Below are 23,980 nucleotides of genomic sequence, written 5' to 3' on the forward strand. Positions count from 1 at the left end.
CATTAAAACTTGAAACTTAAATATGCCAATCAGAAAATAATTAACCAAGGCACGTCTATCGAAAAACGAATTGTGTTACTTTGCATGAGCCGCTTATTTAATCAATGTCAAAACATATTCAGGTTATGGTATCATTTCAAGAGACGAGAATGTCACTCCATCGTTTATATGTCGTGTTCAGGTACATTGTCTGTTCGTAAATAGATGGCTTTTGATTGCATTCATGATATACAACCTAGGCTACGTGCAGTGACAAGGCATGAGCAACACATAATGTATATCCAACTCACCGAACCAAGATAACATCCTCATCGTGTCGGACTATATGAAAAAGAGACGCTGATTTCATTGCGTAAACAAGAATGTAACTAATTTAAGTGTATCTTCCAGTTATAAATGACCAACAATGTGAGATGATGTTGTTATTTCGAAAGCATTTCCTACATTTTGTTGTTCTATATGCAGTAATATTAAATAGGCTGTGTGTCGACATCCCACATATGTTATATTTGTTGGTAAAGCTGATGATTAGTTTTAGGCCACCCCAGGAATAAGCTAAACACACAGTGGGTATAATAATTCCAAATCGAACGTTTTGGCAACATCCAAAGATTCAGTGAATAATCCTGTTCAAGACAAATCAAGCAGTAATATTGGTACTCACAACTTATTTGCACATGCTGTGAAAGGAATATAGTGAAGGGATGTACACTTGTCTTATTTCTAAATCCCCAAAATTATTTCAATTTCAATTGAACTCTCTCTCAGTCACTCACTGTCTCACTCTCTTGCTCACTTTCTCACACACGCGCGCACGCGCACACGCACGCACACACACGCACACACATGAACACACACACACACACACACACATGCGCATGCATCCATACACACGCACTGATCAAGTGGACAGCAAACCTGGTTCCAAAAAACAGATAAAGCAACACCTCATGTCACAATGCCTCTCCCCTGTTTGACCTAGATATTCTGTGTGTATGTAGGCTATGTTTCATGTTTTACATGTATGTAGCTCTGTCCTTGAGCTCTTCTTGTCTATTAATGTTCTGTATTATGTCATGTTTCATGTTTTTTGTGGACCCCAGGAAGAGTAGCTGCTGCTTTCACAACAGCTAATGGGGATCCTAATAAAATAACCCAAATCACACAAACATTCTCATTTAGACTTACTGCATGGTGTGATCTTACATAGAGAGGGGTGTTTAGAGTGAGGGGCTGAGGAGCCATACTGTAAATGAAATGAAGCCAGCTTCTCATCCCTCTTGCTCATTGGCCTTGGCTCCTCCTCCAGCCTTCTCACTAGGTCTCTATTTGAGCTTTGTGGGCTCTAAAGAAAACAGACGCATGAGTAAAGGAATAGAGGGCTACTCCTCTCCTCCTCTCCTCCCTTCCCACTTTTTCTCCTCCATTCACAGAGCTGAGAGAACACTCCCCAGGTTGGACCTCCAGGCAGCACCTCTCTCTGTCCACTGCATGGACTCCCGGAACACACAACAAAAGAAGCACTATTGTTTCACCTTCGTTTGGGGGAAATTGTGTGTGTTTCCCTAGATACAAAGTTTGCCGTCTTCCTATGTTACAATGAGGCTTTGTTGGACGTGAGTTTCCACAGAACCAGGAGCCGGGTACATCAGAACGCCGAAGAAGACTTAGGTCCATTTTCAGAGCGACCCTGTCGGGGTTTTGGACAGACTGGTTTCAGGGTGCGGTCGCTCCGCCAGAGATGGGCTCAGACGTACGTGACCTCAACGCCCTGCTGCCCCCGGTGCCAGCCTTGCCAGGGGGGAACGGGAATTGTACCCTGCCCGTCAGCAGTGCTCCTCAGTGGGGCCCCGTACTGGACTTCCACACTGGCACCCCCTACAGCTCGCTGGCCCCCCACCCCTTCATCAAGCAGGAGCCCAGCTGGAGCTCTGGGGACCCCCATGAGGACCCCCACTGCGGCCTGAGCGCCTTCACTGTGCACTTCTCCGGCCAGTTCACTGGCACAGGGGCCTGCAGGTACGGGGCCTTCGGGGCCCCCCCTCCACCCAGCCAGCCCCCACCAAGCCAGCCAAGGATGTTCAGCAACGCACCCTACCTGACCAACTGTATGGACACCCAGCCCCCCTCCAGGAACCAGGGTAAGGTTAACCCTAATCATCTATTCTGGAGATTAGATTAGATTAGTGTAGTGTAGTGTAGTGTAGTGTAGTGTAGTGTAGTGTGGTTGCACGAGGACTTGGTATTAGGTAAAATACAATATTTTAATTCTCAGAAAGAATGGATTTGTTCCGTGTTGTTCAAAGTAGTTTTAAGCAGTTACGTTTCTAGTCCTTCTGTATAATTTTGCAAATGTATGCTTTTCTTATGATTTTACTATTTTCCCTGCCTACAGTTTTTTGCTGACTCTAGTGATGTACATTTGTCTATAGTCCATGATCAATAAACAAACAAATGTTGTTGACATGAGTTTACAATTTAGAAAATCTCTGCATTTGCTATGCTCTTTTCTTTATTACCTTATCACAATTTTCACAAACTTATGATTGATTTAGCGAGTTTATAATTAGTGCATTGCATACATATATATAAACAATATTATTTAATGCCGCTCACTGAACTTAGTACTGTTTAAATTATTTATCAGTAGTATATTCCACTGCAGCAAGTCAATTTCATAACAAATTATATTATGAATTACTGACATTGCTTTTAAATGAATGTGCTCTGAAGTTCTAATACCAGCAGCTGTGTTATAGTTCAGCTGATCATACAGCCACAGGACTCTTAAACATTTACCAAAAAAAAACTTGCCTTTATTGTGGACTTGTGTTTTTTTTTTACAACTGAATCTCAAATACAAATGTTTAAGAGTCCTGCGGGAGGTTAACACACATAGCTACTGAACGTTCAGTATTATGCTGAGCCATGAGTTAGGCATTAGGCTACTGTATAGGCTATAGAAGAGTATGGTAATGTATACAAATTAAGGGGAAAAGGCTCAGTGATAACAGAAAAGGTCATTATTTTTTAACTTGTATTATGACATGAACTAATCTCAGTAGCGTTCCTTAAATCGATGAAAGTGTATCTGAAGCTGACCAATTGTGAGTGTGACATATACTTGGCTTCTGATTTCCAAGTTATTTTTTAAATGATTATTACCCCTCGGTTTCACTTTGACCTGAGCTATTTGTAGTCAAGCTCTGGGATTTCTTTTTAGGGTCTGTTGGGGGTCACCAGTGTTCACACACAAAATGTAATCAGTCTGCACTTTTAACGGAGGATTAATTAGAAATAACATCAGTTTCAAAGGGCTCGTCCAACCTTCAACCCACTTATCACACCCCTTCTGTGCCTGGCCAAGCAGTGCAAACAAGCATGGCTCAGACTCATGCGGGTCACTTTTACTAGATACTAAATCAATGATGGTCACTGAGGGAATGTCCACTGTGTTCATGCTCTGTTTACATTTAAAATACGAAACTTGAAAGTCAAAACGAGTTAGTGTGAGGACAGGTACTTTGTGTGTATTAGTGTCTGTGTCGTTAAAGTGTACTTGTGCTTGTGTAATTCCATGAGTGAGTGTGTGTGTGTGTGTGTGTGTGTGTGTGTGTGTGTGTGTGTGTGTGTGTGTGTGTGTGTGTGTGTGTGTGTGTGTGTGTGTGTGTGTGTGTGTGTGTGTGTGTGTGTGTGTGTGTGTGTGTGTGTGTGTGTGTGTGTGTGTGTGTGTGTGTGTGTGTGTGTGTGGGTGGGAAGTTTACTTGAATGGAAGCTGAGGAAAAGAGAATAGGCTAGTTAAGGTGTTATAGTAGGGACTTTCCTTGAACAAAATTATTAAAAACTGCAAATATTTGTATTACCCTTCAAAGGGTTATATTACCCTTCAGAACCCTTTTTGCTATGTAAAGTTTTTGAAATGAACGTATTGTTTCTAAGTACCATTCTGATATTCCAACTGTCGCATAGTTTTATAGTTGACTTCCCTTGGTTTACCATCCTGGTTGACATTTCTAACACACGGAAACTCTGTAATAACTTATACAAGATTTGTAGGCTACTTCTTGGCCTGCTTTTTCAAAACGAACATTAAAAAAAGACACTTATTGAAATACAATTACTGGGAAAATATAGATGGAATTCTAAAGTTGATTAATATCTATACAGTCACTGTGATATTAGTTTTTATTGATGAAGGCACTCATCTATAGAATTAGACACTTTGTATCTGACTATTGATTAGGTTACGGGTTGACAATACACAATTCTGTAATATTTGAACTCTTTGGGAGTCAGTCAAAACTCTTTATAATTTATTATTACATTGATGCTATACTGTAAGTAATACACATAAGGCCGTGGTTCAGTGATGTACATTTGAGTACTTGTCCTTATATGATTCATAATCTTTTCAGCAAAAGTAATAAGCAGACCATCAAATAAATTATTACAATTAACGTTCAACGCATTATATTTTAGAAGATATATGCAGTGCCTTCGGTAAGTATTCAGACCCCTTGACTATTTCCACGTTTTGTTAAATTACAGCCTTATTCTAAAATGGATTAAATTGTTTTCCCCCCTCATCAATCTATACACAATACCCCATAATGACAAAGCATAAACTGGTTTTTAGAAATGTTTGCTAATTTATTAAAAATAAAAAACTTAAATATAACATTTACATAAGTATTCAGACCCTTTACTCAGTACTTTGTTGAATCACCTTTGACAGCGATTACAGCATAGAGTCTTCTTGGGTATGACACTACATACTTGGCACACCTGTATTTGGGGAGTTTCTCCCATTATTCTCTGTAGATCCTCTCAAGCTCTGTCAGGTTGGATGGGGAGCGTTGCTGCACAGCTATTTTCAGGTTTCTCCAGAGATGTTTGATCGGGTTCAAGTCCGGGCTCTGGCTGGGCCACTCAAGGATATTAAGGGACTTGTCCCGAAGCCAGTCTCCCAGTCCCTGCCGCTGAAAAACATCCACACAGCATGATGCTGCTACCACCATGCTTCACCGTAGGGATAGTGCCAGGTTTCCTCCAGACGTGATGCTTGGCATTCAGGCCAAAGAGTTCAAGCTTAGTTTCATCAGACCAGAGAATCTTGTTTCTCATGGTCTGAGAGTCTTTTAGATTCCTTTTGGCAAACTCCAAGCGGGCTGTCAGGCCTGATTGGTGGAGTGCTGCAGAGATGGTTGTCCTTCTGGAAGGTTCGCCCATCTCCACAGACAAACTCTGGAGCTCTGTCAGAGTGAACATCGGGTTCTTGGTCACCTCCCTGACCAAGACCCTTCTCCCCCGATTGCTCAGTTTGGTTGGGCAGCCAGCTCTGGGAAGAGTCTTGGTGGTTCCAAACTTCATCCATTTAAGAATGATGGGGCCACTGTGTTCTTAGGGACCTTCAATGCTGCAGAAATGTTTTGGTACCCTTCCCCAGATCTGTGTCTTGACACAATCCTGTCTCGGAGCTCTATGGACAATTCCTTTGACCTCATGGTTTGTTTTTTGCTCTGACATGCACTTTCAACTGTGGGACCTTATATAGACAGGTGTGTGTATTTCCAAATCATGTCCAATCAATTGAATTTACCACTGGTGTACTCTAATCAAGTTGTAGAAACATCTCAAGGATGATCAATGGAAACAGGATGCACCTGAGCTCAATTTCGAATCTCATAGCAAAGGATCTGAATACTTATGTAAACAAGGTATTTCTGTTTTTTACGTTGTCATTATTGGGTATTGTGTGTAGATTGCTGATTTTTATTTAATTAATCAATTTTAGAATTAGGCTGTAACGTAACAACATGTGGAAAAAGTCAAGGAGTCTGAATACTTTCCAAAGGCACTGTATATATATATATATATATATATATATATATATATATATACAGTATATATATATATATATATATATATATATATATATATATATATATATATATATATATATATATATATATATATATATATGTAGCTCCGAGACAGGACTGTATATATATATATATGGCAGAAAATTCTGGTCACTTCGTAGGTGCATTTGGTATTTCTTCACATCCCGCTCTACTGCAGTGCATAAAGCAGACTGGTTTAAGGTGAGAACACTACCACACAAACTCCCTGGGCAGTGCCCTTCACTATGCCCCCTTGTGTCCCAGACCAGCCCAGGAGGCTACCCAGCCCTCTGCAGGTCTACTGTAATGGGGATCAGTCCTGTCCTCCTCTCCACTGTCAAGACAGAGATGAGTGGAAGACAAATAGAGCTCTTTAATGAGTTTTAAGTGAACCCTGCTGGGGCGCTGGTGAAAGTGGCTGTGGTGTGTACTTCCTGGCGTCGGTGATGGTTGGTGTGTGACTGATGAACTGGTGCTCCACCCTGGGTCAGACATAGACATGATTAAGCCTTGAACCTGGTGTCAGCCCTCCAGTGTCCTGCCACAGTTTGTTTTCACTCCGGACGCTTTCACTCTCACCGCAACACAGGGGCAACTGGAGTTTGAGGAGGGAGGAGGAAGGTAATTTACCTACCCATTCAGTACAAAGGGTTATGGTGCTGAATGTTAATGGATGAGCTAATTCAGAATTTATAAAGTAACTTTTCACATGTAAACACATTTTTATGTACTTTCCTGAAAACCTTGACATTAGTAATTTAGTTTTTCTAAACCGTTCTTCTTTGTCTTTACAGGTTACAGTGCTTTCGATGGTACCACTAATTACGGTCACACTCCCACACACCACTCCTCCCAGTTCCCCAACCACTCCTTTAAACATGAAGACTCCCTCGCTCAGCAGACCAGTATGGGTAAACAGCACAATATTCTCACCTAGATTCCTGCTTGTGTGTGTGTGTGTGTGTGTGTGTGTGTGTGTGTGTGTGTGTGTGTGTGTGTGTGTGTGTGTGTGTGTGTGTGTGTGTGTGTGTGTGTGTGTGTGTGTGTGTGTGTGTGTGTGTGTGTGTGTGCATTCAAGTATATATGTGTGTAAACACGTGTATTGTGAACTCCGTACTCCTCGCCTAGGGAGTGGCCTCCATCTTAAAGTCACTGCGAGGTTAAGTCTTACAGTGACCTTCACGTCAGTGTCCTAAATCACTATCATCTTGGGTTTTTCATTTTCCTTTTCTTCATCCATGGCCCTCCTGTTAGTAAACGGCTGGACGTGTGTTGTTAATTTTATAACTGCGATGTTGTAAATTTCAGACTCTCTTCATGGAAATGATAACTGTAGGAAACAGCGATACAAGATTTTTGGAATGTTTAGAACTGCCCTGGGACCCATTCACAATATGTGGAGGCAGAGCCAAAGCAGAGATCCTTCATTTGCGCTTTGAAAAAGCAAAAAGATTCAGTGTGCTTTACGGCTTCAAAGAAGAGCCTCTTGTTTGTATAAGTGCTGTGTACATTCGGCCACAGGTCACAGGTTTCTTTCACAATTTCCATTTCAGGATAGTTTTTCTCAGAGAAGGATCCATTCGACCAGAGATGAGTTCCCTGAAAGCTTTATAGCTAATGTGGCTCTTCTTTCTTTGACCCATACCCACGTCACTCGTAGAACAGCAAAGTGCTTCATTTGAAACATTTTGTTTGTTCACGCACAGAAAATGAACCGTCAGACAAGTATGTTTACTATTGTTCCTCTCTCATAGCTGTGCGTCTGGGTTGTCGAGAGAAGTAAAGAATCGGGGAACTCACTTCCAGTGCAGTCGTGAAGCTGTCTCTTATCCTTAGGACTGTCCCATGATACTGTTTACATTCTCAATCTGTAATGTGCTTAGTTGGTGGGTGATTATTGAGATGAACATTAACGGTTTAATGTGTCTGTTTGTGTAGGTGAGCAGCAGTATCCTGTCCCTCCACCCGTGTATGGATGTCACACCCCATCAGACAGCTGTGCAGGCAGCCAAGCCCTACTGCTAAGGAACCCTTACAACAGGTAGGCGCTGGAGCCTCCCCACTACAGTAGCTTCCCTTGCCCTTACCTGACATCACATCCATGCCACTCACCTTAGCCCCATCCTTATCAGTCACATAAGCCCCAGTCGAATAGGCCTACCACTCACCTGTCATCTATTGCTACAAAGCAGCATGCGGACAGGCAGAAATCTTACTAAGGAATCCTGTTTGTAGTGACTATAGTCTTGTTAAAGGTGGCTAGGAGGCTCTAAGGACAATCTGTACAGGATGTTCACCTGTGTAGTAGTCCTAGTCTGGAAAAGGTTGTGCTGCCCTCAGCCAGATTGTCTGCTAAGACAATAATCATCAGCATTGTGGTTCTAAAATGAAATGTAGAAAAGTCACGCTGCCATTGAGCACGCCCAGTGGCTAGAGGAAGTAAAGTAACAGGGAAAGGAAGTTGGGCAGAAGGAGAATATCCTGATTTTCAGTCAGGAAATTATCAAAATAAAGCCATTTGTCGACTTTGTACTCTCAAAACTTTCCATTGGACTAAATCCACCGCAGTCCTTCTTGACAAAGAATAGTATAATATAAAAGCACATTTACCGTGTTGTGTTGACGTTGAAAGTTAGTTGTCTTACGGAAAAAAGACTTCAATACACTGCGTAGATGGTATGGATGAGGACCATGTCCAGATAAACTCATAACAGTTGTCAAGACAGAAGCAGTGCTCAGCAGGCCAAGATAAACAATGGAGTCCACTACTGCTCTCCAGTCTTAGACCAATGTTGAATTCTTCCTAAAAAGTAGCTCACTGTCCTCTGAGTGGAGAGATTCCCATTGTAACCTCGCACAACTGTTAACCAGTGGTCGAAAAAATACCCAATTGTCCTACTTGAGTAAAAGTAAAGATACCTTAAAGAGAAAATGACTCAAGTAAAAGTGAAAGTCACCCAGTAAAATGCTACTTGAGTAAAAGTCTAAATGTATTTGGTTTTAAATAAACTTACGTATCAAAAGTAAATGTAATTACTAAAAATATATTTAAGAATCAAAAGTAAAAGTAAAAGTATAAGTCATTTCATATTCACTATATCAAGCAAACCAGACGGCACAATTTTCTTGTTTTATTCTTTTACGGATAGGTACACTCTAACACGCAGACATAATTTACAAACGAAGCATTTGTGTTTAGTGAGTCTGCCAGATAAGAGGCAGTAGAGATGACCAGAGATGTTCTCTTGATGTGTGGGAATTGGACCATTTTCCTGTCCTGCTAAGCATTCGAAATGTAACGAGTACTTTTGGGTGTCAGGGAAAATGTTTGGAGTAAAAAGTACCTTATTTTCTTTAGGAATGTAGTGGAGTAAAAGTAAAAGTTGTCAAAAATACAAATAGTAAAGTGAAGTACAGATACCCCAAAAAACGACTTAAGTAGTACTTTAAAATATTTTTACTTAAGTACACCACTGCTGTTAACTCACTGGTCTTGAGACGGCACAAAATTAGCTTGCATTCCTCGAATAGCTTTAACATTTTGTTTTCAGCTCAAGGGAACATAAAGATTCAAAATAAGAGGATAGTAGATAATGGGAGTGTGTTCGACAGACTGGATACATGGTCTGGAAGCCCATTCTTCAGGTTCTGCTCCTCATGATATCTGTCTGATATCTGTTGGGGAAGGGAAGGGGCTGGGAATCCTCAAATCAAAGCCGCTCTCTAACCAAATTCCCGGTACCAACAGCTCTGTGTTTATACAGTGAGACTGCAGTCATGCACTTTCTAATGATTTGGAAGTACATTTAGTAAAAACAAGCTAGGAACAAGGTTTCTTTGGGAAGCGCTGGTGCAGAGGATGAAGACTGGTGTCCCCAAAACATTTTTTTTTTTTAGAGCACCTTATTAAATCAAAATACCCAAACATTTGGTTATTTTATCAAGAGATTAAGTCTCAGGTATGTATAGAACTTGTCATAGAGGACTTCACCTACCTTGTACAGTAATGGTTTAGAGAAAGTTCACAGTGTACCAGTGGCAATTTTAGCATGTAAATCTTGGTGGTGCAAAAAAAAAAGTTTTTATTATGCATGCCAGCAAAGCCACCACTCAACACTAAACAATACATTAATTGCACTATAACGGTGACAAACGGTGCCCAAAAACTGTTATGTAGTGGCCTACATTAAGCTGTCCCAACAGCAGAGTTCCAACAGCAGTCCCAACACCTTACCACTGCTACACCTGGCTATCAGCGGAGCCTTGTCTGGCAATGAAACGGTTAATTCAGCCTCATTTACTGTCTTTTTAAAAAACAAAGGCGGACTTGTTTAAACAAAATTCGTTTCTACTGACAATTGAGATGTACAAACTATGGCATAAGGGAAAGACGAGCGGATTAGAGGCAATCCGTCATTTCGATTAAGACATTAATGAGCGAGCTAGGACGGACGTAGTCAATATAACTATTTGTTCAGCACTTTTGAAATGTACAGCGACAGAATTCAGAACATAGGCCGTTCTTACAGTATTCTCCCTGTACACCAAGTCAGAAGCGCAGGATAAATAAAGGGGCCATATAAGCAGACAATGAATGCTCTTACAATATTCAATGATTACATTTCTCTAAAACAGGCTATAGGCTACATGTACACGTGCAACACCAAGTCAGAACAGTAGGCAAAATTAAGATTATTAAATGATTAGGGTGAGGCACATGGGCTACTAACATCTTACTGCACAACATACATTTAGTATTACTTTGTTAGCTACAGTATACATATCTCCCTGGCATATTACATAATTTATGCAGCAGCAAACAATACGTTTTTGGACTCACCTTGTTGTGCTGTGAGCACTTCCTTCCAAACCACTCATTGTTGAATTTACGATTTCCAACTTGCGTGTAATGTTTATGTCCGATGGCCGATGAGCACCGATACGCTTTATCTATAATTTCTCTTCATTATTTCTCTTCAAATGACAAGGATTGAAAAGGATTTGCCAGTAGATTGTCGACTTGAAAGATGATGATGACTGCTAGCTAAGATTTTGAAAGTATGATGTTGACATGATCAGCTACTGTACCTATAACGTGATTTGACATCATTATATCTGTGGCCAATGACCTTGAGGCTTCTTGGATGGGCACTTCTAATGTATCTCTATGTCAGAACCCAAAGGGCTCGAATTTTCGAGGTCTCCCCTTAGACTTCGCGGTGACGTAGTTTCCCCATGAGTGACAGAACACTGAGCCAATCACGGCACACCGCTCCGTATTTCCTGCTGGCTTGCCCCACCACCACCACCACCACCACCACCACCACCACCACCACCACCACCACCACCACCACCACCACCACCACCACCACCACCACCACCACCACCACCACCATCACCACCACCACCACCACCACCACAACAGAAAGCACTGAGCTGGGCTGAAACACCTGCATTTTGGACCTGCCTCACTCAAGAAAACAAAAAAGAGACCATATTTGTGTGCAGCTTTATTAACTCAATGACATATATATATATTTCTTTACATTGTTTGCAAACTGATATGTGACACGTATTAATGCCAAAATAACATGCAAAACAAGCAAGTGCTACCCCATTCTTTGCCAAAAGTTTGGGGCTCAAAACAGGCTCTGGCCCACCTGCCCTGAATGCCGGGTTGCCACTGCAGTGTACTAACAATGGGCCCTTCTTCTTCCTTTAACCCTCAAGACAGAACTGTGACACTTTCTGTCATCCAAATTGCTGAAATGATTTGAACTAAAAAACTACAGCCTAAAAAGTCAAACTTTTCTGAGCACTGTTGGGGAAAGTGGGGTAAGTCGTGCCAAAGGGTTAGTTGAGCCACGACTTGTTTTTAGAAAACCATACGCAAAATTAATCATGTGACCAAATATTTAGGAAGAGGTCATCATTTCATGGAGTCTGTGAAGAAATAAACCACATGGAAAAAGCGGTAATCAAGTGAGGTAAAAATAAAACGGAGTTCAATGAATTTATTGTGTTATAGGTTTCAAAATGCTTGTATCTAAACCAAAGTAGATCGTTGTAAGACAGTCGGGGTCTCTGTAAGCTACAATATGAGGTCTTAAACCTAGCATAAAAGTGCATCCGTGTAGCTGTGTGGGCTGATAGTCAAAACGGTTGCTTTGGGGTAAATTGTGCCATTTGGCAAGTGGCAAGTTGAGCAAATGGCTAATCAATTTACCCCGTACAAATGATGATTATATTTAGTCAGTTTTATGCATAATATGCATAGTATTTTGAAGACACCTCGCATTTGTGTGATTAGTCATGTTGAAATGATGAAAAATGCCATCCTCAGTTGGGTGCACCCCCCTCTAGGGCTAGGCCACAATTGAAGTGTTTTCTTCCCATGCGTAATGCAAGGCATTATCACTGGGATATGATGTTACACCAGGGCCTGACCTATTGTTAAAAGTGTATTATTTTATTTTACAAAGTGTTAGAAATGAGTCCCAATGCTTACCCTGGCCCTAAGCTCAATTTACCCCATAAATTGTGCCAAGAGACCACTTTTTCTTTGGACAAGCTTTTTCAAATCTGTAATGTTTACATGAATTCTGATTATTTCCAGGGATAGACAACATCCTACAATATGTGTAGATAACTTTGATAGAAAGAATACTATGTTTCCCTTGACGGAGTGATGCTGAATGTAACAAATGACTCAAGATACTCCACTCTCCCTTATTGTATGTAGGTACCAAACAGAGTGTAGGCTACTACGGTCAATGTGCAGGGTACCAGGCACCAGAGCATCCCAGCGCAGTGAGCTGTTCCTGTGGTATGATAAAACGATGTGATGTCAGAGGCGGCAGTGATTTACATTGACATTTTAATCATTTAGCGGACGTTCTTATCCAGAGCAACTTACAGGAGCAATTAGGGTTAAGTGCCTTGCTCAAGGGCACATCAACCTCTTTTTCACCTAGTCAGCTCGGGGATTTGAATCAGCGACCTTTCGGTTACTGTCCCAATAATTCTAAAGTATGCGTTTGGGAAAGCACCTGGCAGGTTAACTAATGGTCTGATGCTTCATAACGGATTGCTATTTGGTTCTGAGTGATGGAGGGCTGTAATTATTCGTGTGGGAGGATCCTCATTGTGTAGTGTGTTCAAGAGCTGTTACCCAGGATGCACTTGCATAGATGGGGCCAAATTGTATAATCCTCTGACTCTCTTGTGGCGCTTGTCTACACTGAAAACAGTGGTGGCACCGCTGGACGTCAGCGCCCGAGGAATACATTCCAAGCGGCGATCATTTATATCAAATGGCATCTCAGCCGGAATGTACGGCACGGAACCCTGTTAACACGCTGGCTTCCACCATGAAGAGGTATGTCGACATGACCAGTTCCTGTCATCTGAAAAATTCCTATTTGATCTGGATTAACAGTCATTAATCTGCACTTGTCTCAGAATAGCAGAGGGGGTGGAGGGCTCCCTTCATTAAATAGCACATTTGACCACTCACTGGCATTGCTGAAGTATTTGATTTAGTGGCAGAGTGGGACTCCACAGGGGCCCTGTCATTTCTCACTGAGGTGATTAGAAAGAAGAAAAGACCTTGTATCACAGTAGTCGCAGCCGGGTTGCTTGTTGTTTTATCTTAGCAAGTTCGGTTGTGCCTGAAATGGTGATTTCGGATGTTTTCCATGCCTGTGTGTGACCCTGATATGTTAAAGGTGACAAGCCATGATAGTGAGTCTAGGATCGTTTCAGAGGGCTATTTCTAGTTGAGGGGGAAACATCACTTTTTCTCTTGCTTTAGTGCTGTAATGAAAATATCCTCTTTCATTCTTGCTTTCTTGTCATTTTTAGTGGCCCTCTTTTTCTAACTCCCTTTCCACCTCCTCCCGAACCCCCTCTCTGTTTCTGTTTTCGCCAGGGATCGTGTGCATGTTAAATTAGCTTCTCTGTTTTGTATGTCCTGTGAAATGTATCCTGCTATAATTTTCCCGTGCGGGGCATTAGCCTTGACCACAGTGGGACATGTAACGGAGGGGAAGGGCCCTGCACTGGGGAGTAGTGGAAGTGGATCAGTACACAATGGGATGGCTTTCCCCCTGGGATTCTCCAGCCAGGGTTACAGAGCCAGGGCTCAGTTAGACTGGAGGGGAGGGTCTGACCCTTCCACCACCTCCCCAAAAAAGCCAGCAAAGGCCGGGGTGACTGAATGATTAATCTGCTGCTAAATGAGAGGGACTCTGGTGCTTAGGCTGTGGAAAATCAGACTTGGAGTCTCATCTCCAGGGACTCACGCCAAAGTATGCATGTGCCTCTTCCAGATAAACGCCACCACTCCCCCGTCTCTCTCCCCAGGCCCCGTCTCTCTCCCCAGGCCCTGGATGCATACATTAACGTGAGCTTGAGGTGTTTAGCTCCACAGTGAATGAGTGAATGAATGAACTGTGAGGAGATGTATTGCAGCATGCAGCTTGCACTGTCCCGACTCCGGCTATCCTTGGAAAGAGTAGAGACAAATACAGCTTTATGCCTTCTCAACCATGTATTCATAATTTAACTGTACAGGATACAACCTCCCCCTTCCATGAAATACAAAAATAACGGACAGATTTGTAAGACTAATAATATAACGGTATTGCCATCTGGTTATTATGAAACTAGATGTGACCCTTAGCTGCCTTGAAATAGCTACAGTGTATGTAACTGAACCAACTTTAATGAATACTTTCGGAGGCTACCTTCATCTTTTGAGGGGTTAATAAGTGTTCAGCTAAAATGGCCATTTCTAAATTGAATTGTTTTTTTTTGATCTCATAAAATAAGTAGGTTAGTACACAATGGATGGATAGCACACAATACCTGACCTGTGTTTCCTATTTCTACATATACTACAATGGATCATTGTCCTTTTGTGCTACTGTATGTCCTTATCCTGTACGTCTATTTGATTGAGAGTCGTGTGTGGGTGACAACAAGTTTTGGCAGGACGTTTTGCGGTGTTAACCAGTTCCTCTTTGATTTACTAAAACAGGCCCTTATTTATGGAAGAAAAATAAGTTAGTATGCAGCTTGAATTTGTGTTAATCCAGGGTTAGAGTGAGAGGCCAGTTTACCGCCTAGCCATATGAATAAATCTGGGAATGACAGGAAGTTAACCATTAGTCTTTCCTCCGAGTTCCACTTTGGATGCTTTAGGTGAATATACTGCGCTGTGACCCGTAGAGCAATTTGCCCCTATGTCAAGACAAGTTATAGCTGGTGATTTTGCTGCATTTATTTATTGGGAGCTTTTACCTGCTGTGCATGCTATTGAAATACAATGCCAATGCAACTTTGCTGAACTGGCTTACATAGACAAGAGTGGGAAACGCTTAAACGACGACCTTTATTTACGAGTGGGAGACCCTTAACAACTTTCCCGTATATTTCAGGAGTGGGCCGTTTACGGCAACATTTTACAGTACATTTAACGGCGTGAAAGACAATAGCCATTCATCCTACAATTCATCCTACAATACATCCTACAATTCATCCTACATGTTCTTGCCTTTCACTCAGTCCTTTTTCATCGCTCCTAAAACTGCTGAATGCTCTTGAACAGCTTTTATGTGAATTGTAATTTGTCAGACAAAATAGGAAACGGTCACATATTTCCTCACTAAAAATGCTTTTGTGTCTTCCTCTCTGTGGGCAGCCATGCTACGGGCTATGAGAGTGACCCCAGCAATCCCATGGTGTATAGCTGCAGCACCCAGTACCGCATCCACACCCACGGAGTATTCAGAGGCATACAGGTCAGTTCTGTTCCTCTCACGGCTTCTGAGTTCGCACCCAGGTCACACACTCTGATTCCTCTCTCCATACACATCTTTGCTTATGTGATCAGGGCCAAGGTCGGGACTTGGAGCACAGGCCAACACTTTCTTGCATGAACACACACACGCGCACACACACACACGCGCGCACACACACACGCACGCACACACACATGCACGCGTGCACACACACACACACACACACACACACACACACGCACACACACACACACACACACACACACACACACACACACACACACACACACACACACACACACACACACACACACACACGCACACGCACACGCACACGCACACACACACGCACGCACACACACGCACGCACACATGCACACGCACGCACACACGCACGCACACACACACACACACACACACTCCCTAAATGCCAGCACAAGGTCAGCCTCTACTCCCGAGCTCCAGGCACTGCACGGGTGCTGGCAGAAGAAGAGGAGGTGGGAGAGACCAGAGAGATACAGTACAGGAGGGAGAGATGGAGAGCGAGAAAGAGAGAGAGAGAGGGAGAGGGAGAGGGAGAGCGAGAGGGAGAGCGAGAGCGAGAGGAGAAAACAGCCTGACGTAATGAGCAGACTATGCGAGAGGAAGCAGTCCTCTGCCAGAACAGTTGAGACATTTAAAAGGCATCTCAGGATAAAAAGGGACGAGGAATCACTTTCAAGAAATCCATTAGCAATAAAGCCACAGGTTCCTTACACAGGCCCATGTTAATAAATCATTAGCTCTTCATTAATGTCCGTCAGCAGCTTTAAAGCACAGAGAGAGCAGAGATTCTCCAGACCTATTCCCGTTGAGAAATGGGAATTTTGGTACTTCATCCCTCTCTTTCTCCCTTCTCATTGTTCTCAAGTGAAATGAACTCAGGAAAACCTCATTCACAAAATGAATTCGCATAAGTATGCTTAATCACATATGTATGCAAAAGTACACTGAGTGTACAAAACGTTAGGAACACCTGCTCTTTCCATGACATTGAGTGACCAGGTGAAGCTACTATCCCTTATTGATGTCCCTTGTTACATCCACTTCAATCAGTGTAGATGAAGGGGAGGAGACTGGATAAAGTGGATTTCTAAGCCTTGAGACAATTGTGACATGGATTGTGTATGTGGGCCATTCAGAGGGTGAATGGGCGAGACAAAAGATTTACGTGCCTTTGAATGGCATATGGTAGTAGGCGCCAGCCGCACCGGTGTCATGAACTGCAAAGCTACTGGGTGTTTCACACTCAACAGTTTCCCGTGTGTATCAAGAATGGTCCGCCACCCAAAGGCCGTCAAACCAACTTGACACAACTGTGGGAAGCATTGGAGTCAACATGGGCCAGCATCCATGTGGAACGCCTTTTGACACCTTGTAGAGTCCATGCCCCGACGAATTGAGGCTGTTCAGAGGGCGAAAAGAGGTGCGACTCAACATTAGGAAGGTGTTCCTAATGTTTGGTGTACTCAGTGTATATTTTTTGAAAGTCATGTTCAAGTTGAACGTGGACACTTGGTGCTCAGAAAGCTTTTTATTTGACAATCCCATCATTGGCTTTTCCCCCTCCGTGAAGTGGGGCGTCTAGACAAGGGACAAGGCAGGCATACGGTGGTGTCATAAAACACTGAAGTAATTTGCTTATCAATAGGCTGCTAACGCTATTTATTAGAGCGCCAGTGTGCCCACAGAGCCCATTACACTAAGCGCCTGCTAATGGACAGCAGATGGGTATCAGGGTCTGGGAGGGAGTGGAGGAAGGGAGGAGAGAGGGAGGAGAGAGGGGAGCACAGGGGGGCACGGAGAACTGAGATGGGGTCTGCCTAACGTCTGTGACTAACTGCTTTAGAGAGTAAATCAGTGGCATGGAGTAAATTTGACCAATCATTTTACGGCTAATTCCAGCATAATGAAGCCCCCTTAGCAAGGTAATTACACTTCTTCTGCCTTTAAAATAAATGTGGTTATTATTTTTGAGTTACATTTTGCTGGAATAGACTAGTGGATAGCTTAGTTACTATTATCTGTTCATATGATATGTCGTGGTTCTAAACCTGTATCGTGTGTGTGTGTGTGTGTGTGTGTGTGTGTGTGTGTGTGTGTGTGTGTGTGTGTGTGTGTGTGTGTGTGTGTGTGTGTGTGTGTGTGTGTGTGTGTGTGTGTGTGTGTGTGTGTGTGTGTGTGCGCGCGCGCCCTTTCACAGGATGTCCGACGGGTGCCAGGTATCGCCCCTGCCATTGTTCGCTCAGAGGCCAGTGAGAAGAGGCCGTTCATGTGCACATATCCTGGCTGCAACAAACGATACTTCAAGCTGTCCCACCTGCAGATGCACAGCAGAAAACACACAGGTAAGTGCCAGGGCAGCCATAGATCAAGCGCTCGTGAGACTAACATACCAGTGTATCAGTGATCCAGGTCTCGCTGTACCAAAGCCCTCTCTGTGTTCCCCTGGGTCCTCACTCCAGGTGAGAAGCCCTACCAGTGTGACTTCACCGACTGTGGACGAAGGTTCTCCAGGTCAGACCAGCTAAAGAGACACCAGCGAAGACACACAGGTTTGTCCTCTCTCTATCCCACTGCTCCTTTTTTTCTTGTTCCTTTTCCCTCTTTTCAGCATCTCTGTTCGAGCTCCCTCCATCTCTCTGCCCTCTGTTTTGTAAATAGAACGCTATAGCTCGAACTCCCTCCATCTCTCTGCCCTCTGTTTTGTAAATAGAACGCTATAGCTCGAGCTCCCTCCATCTCTCTGCCCTCTGTTTTGTAAATAGAACGCTATAGCTCGAGCTCCCTCCATCTCTCTGCCCTCTGTTTTGTAAATAGAACGCTATAGCTCGAGCTCCCTCCATCTCTCTGCCCTCTGTTTTGTAAATAGAACGCTATAGCTCATGCTCCCTCCATCTCTCTGCCCTCTGTTTTGTAAATAGAACGCTATAGCTCGAGCTCCCTTTGGAATGGCTTCTCTCCTGGCCTCTGCTCTACTCCGTTTCTTTCTTTGTGTGTGTGTGTGTGTATGTGTGTGTGTGTGCCTAGGGGTTAAACCGTTCCAGTGCGAGACGTGTCAGAGAAAGTTCTCACGGTCTGACCACCTTAAGACCCACACCCGGACTCATACAGGTAAAACAAGTGCGTAAACTTTGATTTTTCCACATTCTGCTTATTACTTAGCTAGTTACTTCACTGTTTCATGAACAGTCGGTTGGTAACGTCTCAAGGCTTTTGGTGGTTTAGTATTTCAACTAATCTACGGTATGTTATCATACTGGATGAAAATAGGTTAAGTCGGTTCATTGTAACAAATGACCTGTTACTGAAAGTGATCGAAAATGATCATAGGCAATTTTTTCATCTCTTCCTCCCCTTCAGTTAGGTTTAAACCACAAAACTCTCTAACAGCGCTCTCTCTCTCTCTCCTCACTCTCCTAGGTGAGAAGCCGTTCAACTGCAGATGGCCCAACTGTCAGAAGAAGTTTGCCAGGTCCGATGAGCTGGTTCGTCACCACAACATGCACCAGAGGAACCTGACCAAGCTCCAGCTGGCCATCTGAGCCAGATCTTAGCCAGCCTCACTGCTCTCAAACACCCTCCCTACATGCGACTGAATCCTCCAGCTCGCATGGGGGAGCAGCAGCAGAGCAGGAGGCCCGACAACATTGTTAATCTGCATGTTACTGTACAGCCTCACCAACGGACAGTTCTCCAAACAGTGCCACCTAGGGACAGTCCTCCGTTCATACGCTCTGATTCAGAGGGTTATTTTAGTAAGATATATTTAATGAGGAAACCAAACGGTTTCTATCGCTTGTCGGTGTACTATAGATGTGTATAACTTTTGTGCCCATTTCTCAGTTGAAGTATTACAGACTAATTTATTTGATCATACTTTTGTGAATTAAAATCTTTCACTGGAATGATTTCTGGAATGGGGGATTTCTGGAAAGGGGGACATTGGTCGGACATAATCTTCATCATCGCTATTGTTCAGTCCACATCCCTGTGTTTTTGATTTGATCTGCACCGGGTAGTTGAAACATAAAGCTACACTATGTCCGCTTTTGTCTGTGATGTTGTCTGTAAATATTGTTTCACTTTGACAGTGGATTTTGGGGCTGTGAGTTAAAAAAAAATATGTATCGGGCTTCTTGGCTATGTGGCCAAGAAGTTGTCATATTAAATGATGTAAATAATAATACTGGACCATGGATTGCATTCATATTCTTGCCATGGAAAATGTGACTTAAGTATTATAATTTAGACTAGACCTACTTCGATAGATCCAGGAAATGCTTTTTTAAGTGTATCATAAAACACTTATCTGTTTTTTTTCTCCCTCTGAAGTGTTTTATAAGTACATTATGGTCTGTTCCCATCTGTTTAAACTGTATTGTTCTTACTGTTTTTATACAGTATATATACGGATTCTGTTGGTGTTGTTGTTATTTTTCCCATCGAGTTCTGTATTAAAGCCCTCTCGGAGTGTGCAGACTGCCTGGGCAGCTGTGTTGGCTCAGGGGCCAGTGTTGAGTTACTTTTGCCTTCACTAACAGGGCTGATCAACCGCGCTCCTGAGACCCACTGACCAGACCGTAACCTGACCAGGTCGTGACCCCTTGTAAGTCACCTGACACAAGTTACCAGAGGAGGCTTATACTGGCCCGGTCTCCGAATAAAAATAGTTATGATAACAAAATAGAACTCTTGACTGTAGCTAACATCCGCTGCTTCCTTTATCTCTGAGCAGATTCTTTTCAAATTCCTTGACTTCTGAGTGAAACAGGAGACGCAGATAAACATAGACGTGTTTTCTCTCAAACTCACTGTTCCTTGGGACTATTCATCTTAATTAAGCTATGCACTCTCCCTGCACTTTGAAAAAAATACACTTTTTATCCACTATTGTTGTTTTTCGAACAAGAAAAAAATATCCACTCTAAGTTGTGAGTTTTTTTTATCATTCGACATCCACGTAAATACACTGTCTCTGTGCAAACAACAAACAAAAAGCTTGGTACAAATTCAAAATTAATCACAGTTAGTTAGAAAACTTTAAGGCAGTGGAATTCTAACTTTTTCAACAGGGACGGCAGTTCTTCTGCCTGGACTCCATTTTTTTCCAACAAAAATCTCTTGTGACTTCACCCCCAAAATGTAATGACACAAACTTAAAATTGGTACTTTCGATTTTTACATAAACAAATAACCTTTAATAATTGCATTTTCATTTCTCATCAAAATGAAAAGAAACCAATAAATACATTTACTCAATAAAATTGTATTTTTCAAATTGCCTTTCTCAAAAACATTTGTATATTGTCCAACATAATAATCTGTACTCTTCATTTTAACCTAAATATATACACTACCGTTCAAATGTTTTGGGTCACTTACAATTTCCTTGTTTTAGAAAGAAAAGCAATTTTTTGGTCCATTAAAATGACATCAAATAACATCAAATGTTGTAAATAACTAATGTAGCTGGTAACGATTTTGTATGGAACATCTACATAGGCGTACAGAGGCCCATTATCAGCAACCATCACTCCTGTGTTCCAATGGCATGTTGTGTTAGCTAATCCAAGTTTATAATTTTAAAAGGCTAATTGATCATTAGAAAACCCTTTTGCAATTATGTCAGCACGGCCGAAAACTGAAGTGCTGATTAAAGAAGCAATAAAACTGGCCTTCTTTAGACTAGTTGAGTATCTGGAGCATCAGCATTTGTGGGTTCGATTACAGACTCAAAATGGCCAGAAACAAAGCACTTTCTTCTGAAACTCATCAGTCTATTCTTGTTCTGAGAAATGAAGGCTATTCCATGTGAGAAATTGCCAAGAAACTGAAGATCTCATACAACGCTGTGTAATACTCCCTTCACAGAACAGCGCAAACTGTCTCTAACCAGAATAGAAAGAGGAGTGGGAGGCCCCGGTGCACAACTGAGCAAGAGGACAAGTACATTAGAGTGTCTAGTTTGAGAAACAGACGCCTCACAAGTCCTCAAAAACACCAGTCTCAACATCAACAGTGAAGAGTCGATGTAGATATTCCATTAAAAATCATTACCAGCTACAACAGTCCTTTTCAACATTAACAATGTCTACACTGTATTTCTGATAAATTTTATGTTAATTTTAATGGACAAAAAAAATTGCTTTTCTTTCAAAAACAAGGACATTTCTAAGTGACCCCAAACTTTTGAACGGTAGTGTATATCGTTTTTTTTGTGTTTTCTGGTAACCCAACTGCTGTTCCCCCATGACACCACTAATACTTTAAATACCGCTGCATTATGGCCTAGATTCAATCAGATCAAGCGTTAACCGGCAATAGCAGACTGCTGCACAACTGATGTTTTGGTGTCGAAGTTGGAGGTGGAACTGGGTTGGAGCCGTCAAATCGGTGAGCAGCTGCTCTTGCGATCATTGTCAGGAAGCCACTTCCGCCCCACTCGTGTTAGAAGCTCAGAACGAAAAAGTGTAGGCTACATAGAAATAATAGAGAGAATTAGTAACGGTGTCTTTTTGTAGGCACTAACTCCGCCATCGTTCGCTGGACAAAGCCTTTAATGGGAAATGAATGCCGTTTCTGGATAAATTTCTGAAAATAAGGTCTGTGGTCAACACAGGCTTAGGATATCTTGTACTTTTTGTTCTATGAGATTATCTTCATCAGCTAACTTCACCTTTTGTGAACCTTGAAGCATTTATGCAGTCAAAAAAAGCACTTCATAATTCACAAAGGTCATGTTAACAGACTGATATTATCTCATAGAACAAAAACATAACAGATCTCCTAAGCCTGTGTTAATAACCTCAGACCTTATTTTTGGAGTTTATCCCAAAACCCTATTCTTGCCCTATACATTTTCCCCATAGGAATGGCTGAATGAACCAGAGATAACTCACTTACGTTTTTAGGACTATAAGCTGGCGAGCTCTATTACACTCAAATTGAAAAATCATTCAACTAAATAATGAGGGTTTCTATCATCTTAATGGAGGTGCAGATTCCAATGGCAATGTCCGCTTTAGGTATAAGACCGGCGAGACCCTTGTGGAGTTGACAGCTCTAACGCAGTTCCACCTCTGACACCGTCAAAACATCAGCTATGCGGATGTCGCCTAAATGTATCTGATGGTGTTTTACCACGTTGAGAGAATATTGTTGTGGCGATCCTCTTCTTTAACTATTCGCTTGGCCCCAGCGTTCTGTAAATCAGCTTGACTCTCCACCCTATTAGTCATGTAAAAAAAAAAAAACGCTATATCTCAAGAGTGACAGTGGTTAATCTCTGTCCCAGATTTCTGCTCCATGGCCCAGCTCCACGGCCTTTGAAGAGAGGTAGCTGTTTTTTGTAACTTTAATGCGGTCCACTTGCAATCGTCACAATAGAGGCTGTATGAAAACCCTCCACTTGGTACGTTCCTTTTAGACAAATGTGGGACCTTCTAGGAGGATAGGGTTGAATGGGATTGCATGCGGTTGACGTCAGTGTAGTGTACTGTCGTAGGCCAACTTTGCAGTACTTTATACACTGCATGAATGGCCTTTTGTGTTATTTCAGAAGACGTTGTTCACGAGGTTTACCTTCAACATAAAAGGTCGTTAACATGTTTGCATGACTACCCTATGGACTTCAGATGCGCGAGTCTCCCAGTTTAGCAGTCACGAGATGTACAGTATATGAAACACATTAAAGTAGTGAAGAAAACGCAAACACCTTAAAGCCTCTGGTCCATAACCCGGGAAGATCCCGAGGGACTGTTGACCAAGACAAGAGATTGGCTTTAGGTTCAGGTCAGAGAGACGTCTTCGCGGCGTGCTCCTCTGTGTCAGTTGACCCAAACAAACCGAACAATGAACTGATATCTGAAAAAACATGCACAAACATTATAGTGCACATTTGATGTCGCCGAATAGATGCCCCATGTTCCTACAACTTTGAAATCCCCTCCTTCGTAACGCACTCTTTTTCAGAATGCCAAAGCCGTGGTGCTGTGACCAGCGATATGAGAATAATACACATCAACAGTTAAATATTAACCATCCTCATCCCAATGGCTGTTATGCAAACTATTCAGCTGATACGGACGCTGTTCAGAGCTCATACAAATTCAAACCTGATCTCCATCCTATTTTCATCCCACTCAACCATTCTAATTATATCAATAACGATATATTATATTGCATCCCCTTATATATAATAGTGACCTTATTAAACGCACCAAAAGCATTAAT

At 42.3% G+C, this 23,980-nt stretch overlaps 1 protein-coding gene across 3 annotated transcripts; it reads left to right on the plus strand.

Moving 5' to 3' along the window:
* The first annotated feature begins 1,356 nt into the window (after positions 1 to 1,356).
* LOC139540024 (Wilms tumor protein homolog) lies at positions 1,357 to 20,162 on the plus strand. Of its 3 annotated transcripts, XM_071343522.1 has the most exons (9): positions 1,357 to 2,141; positions 6,698 to 6,814; positions 7,842 to 7,944; positions 13,198 to 13,281; positions 15,607 to 15,706; positions 17,949 to 18,093; positions 18,211 to 18,300; positions 18,776 to 18,868; positions 19,169 to 19,939. In XM_071343522.1, exons 1-9 carry the CDS (start codon positions 1,742 to 1,744, stop codon positions 19,288 to 19,290), a joined length of 1,254 nt encoding a protein of 417 aa, XP_071199623.1. In that variant the 5' UTR covers positions 1,357 to 1,741; the 3' UTR covers positions 19,291 to 19,939. The 3 variants fall into 3 exon arrangements, with proteins under 3 accessions (XP_071199623.1, XP_071199621.1, XP_071199622.1); XM_071343520.1 differs by lacking the exon at positions 13,198 to 13,281 and having other exon boundaries at positions 19,169 to 20,162; XM_071343521.1 differs by lacking the exon at positions 13,198 to 13,281 and having other exon boundaries at positions 18,776 to 18,859; positions 19,169 to 20,162.
* Positions 20,163 to 23,980: the final 3,818 nt, after the last annotated feature.

This window comes from Salvelinus alpinus, chromosome 15 (genome assembly GCF_045679555.1).
Source record: "Salvelinus alpinus chromosome 15, SLU_Salpinus.1, whole genome shotgun sequence".
Classification (NCBI taxonomy): domain Eukaryota; kingdom Metazoa; phylum Chordata; class Actinopteri; order Salmoniformes; family Salmonidae; genus Salvelinus; species Salvelinus alpinus.

Bases quoted from the DNA above. Each gene is read 5' to 3' on its own strand.
- LOC139540024 (XM_071343522.1), top strand. From the start codon at position 1,742: ATGGGCTCAGACGTACGTGACCTCAACGCCCTGCTGCCCCCGGTGCCA. The intron at 2,142-6,697 runs GTAAGGTTAACC...TTGTCTTTACAG, and splicing joins GCCCCCCTCCAGGAACCAGG to GTTACAGTGCTTTCGATGGT. The intron at 18,869-19,168 runs GTGCGTAAACTT...TCACTCTCCTAG, and splicing joins GACTCATACAGGTAAAACAA to GTGAGAAGCCGTTCAACTGC.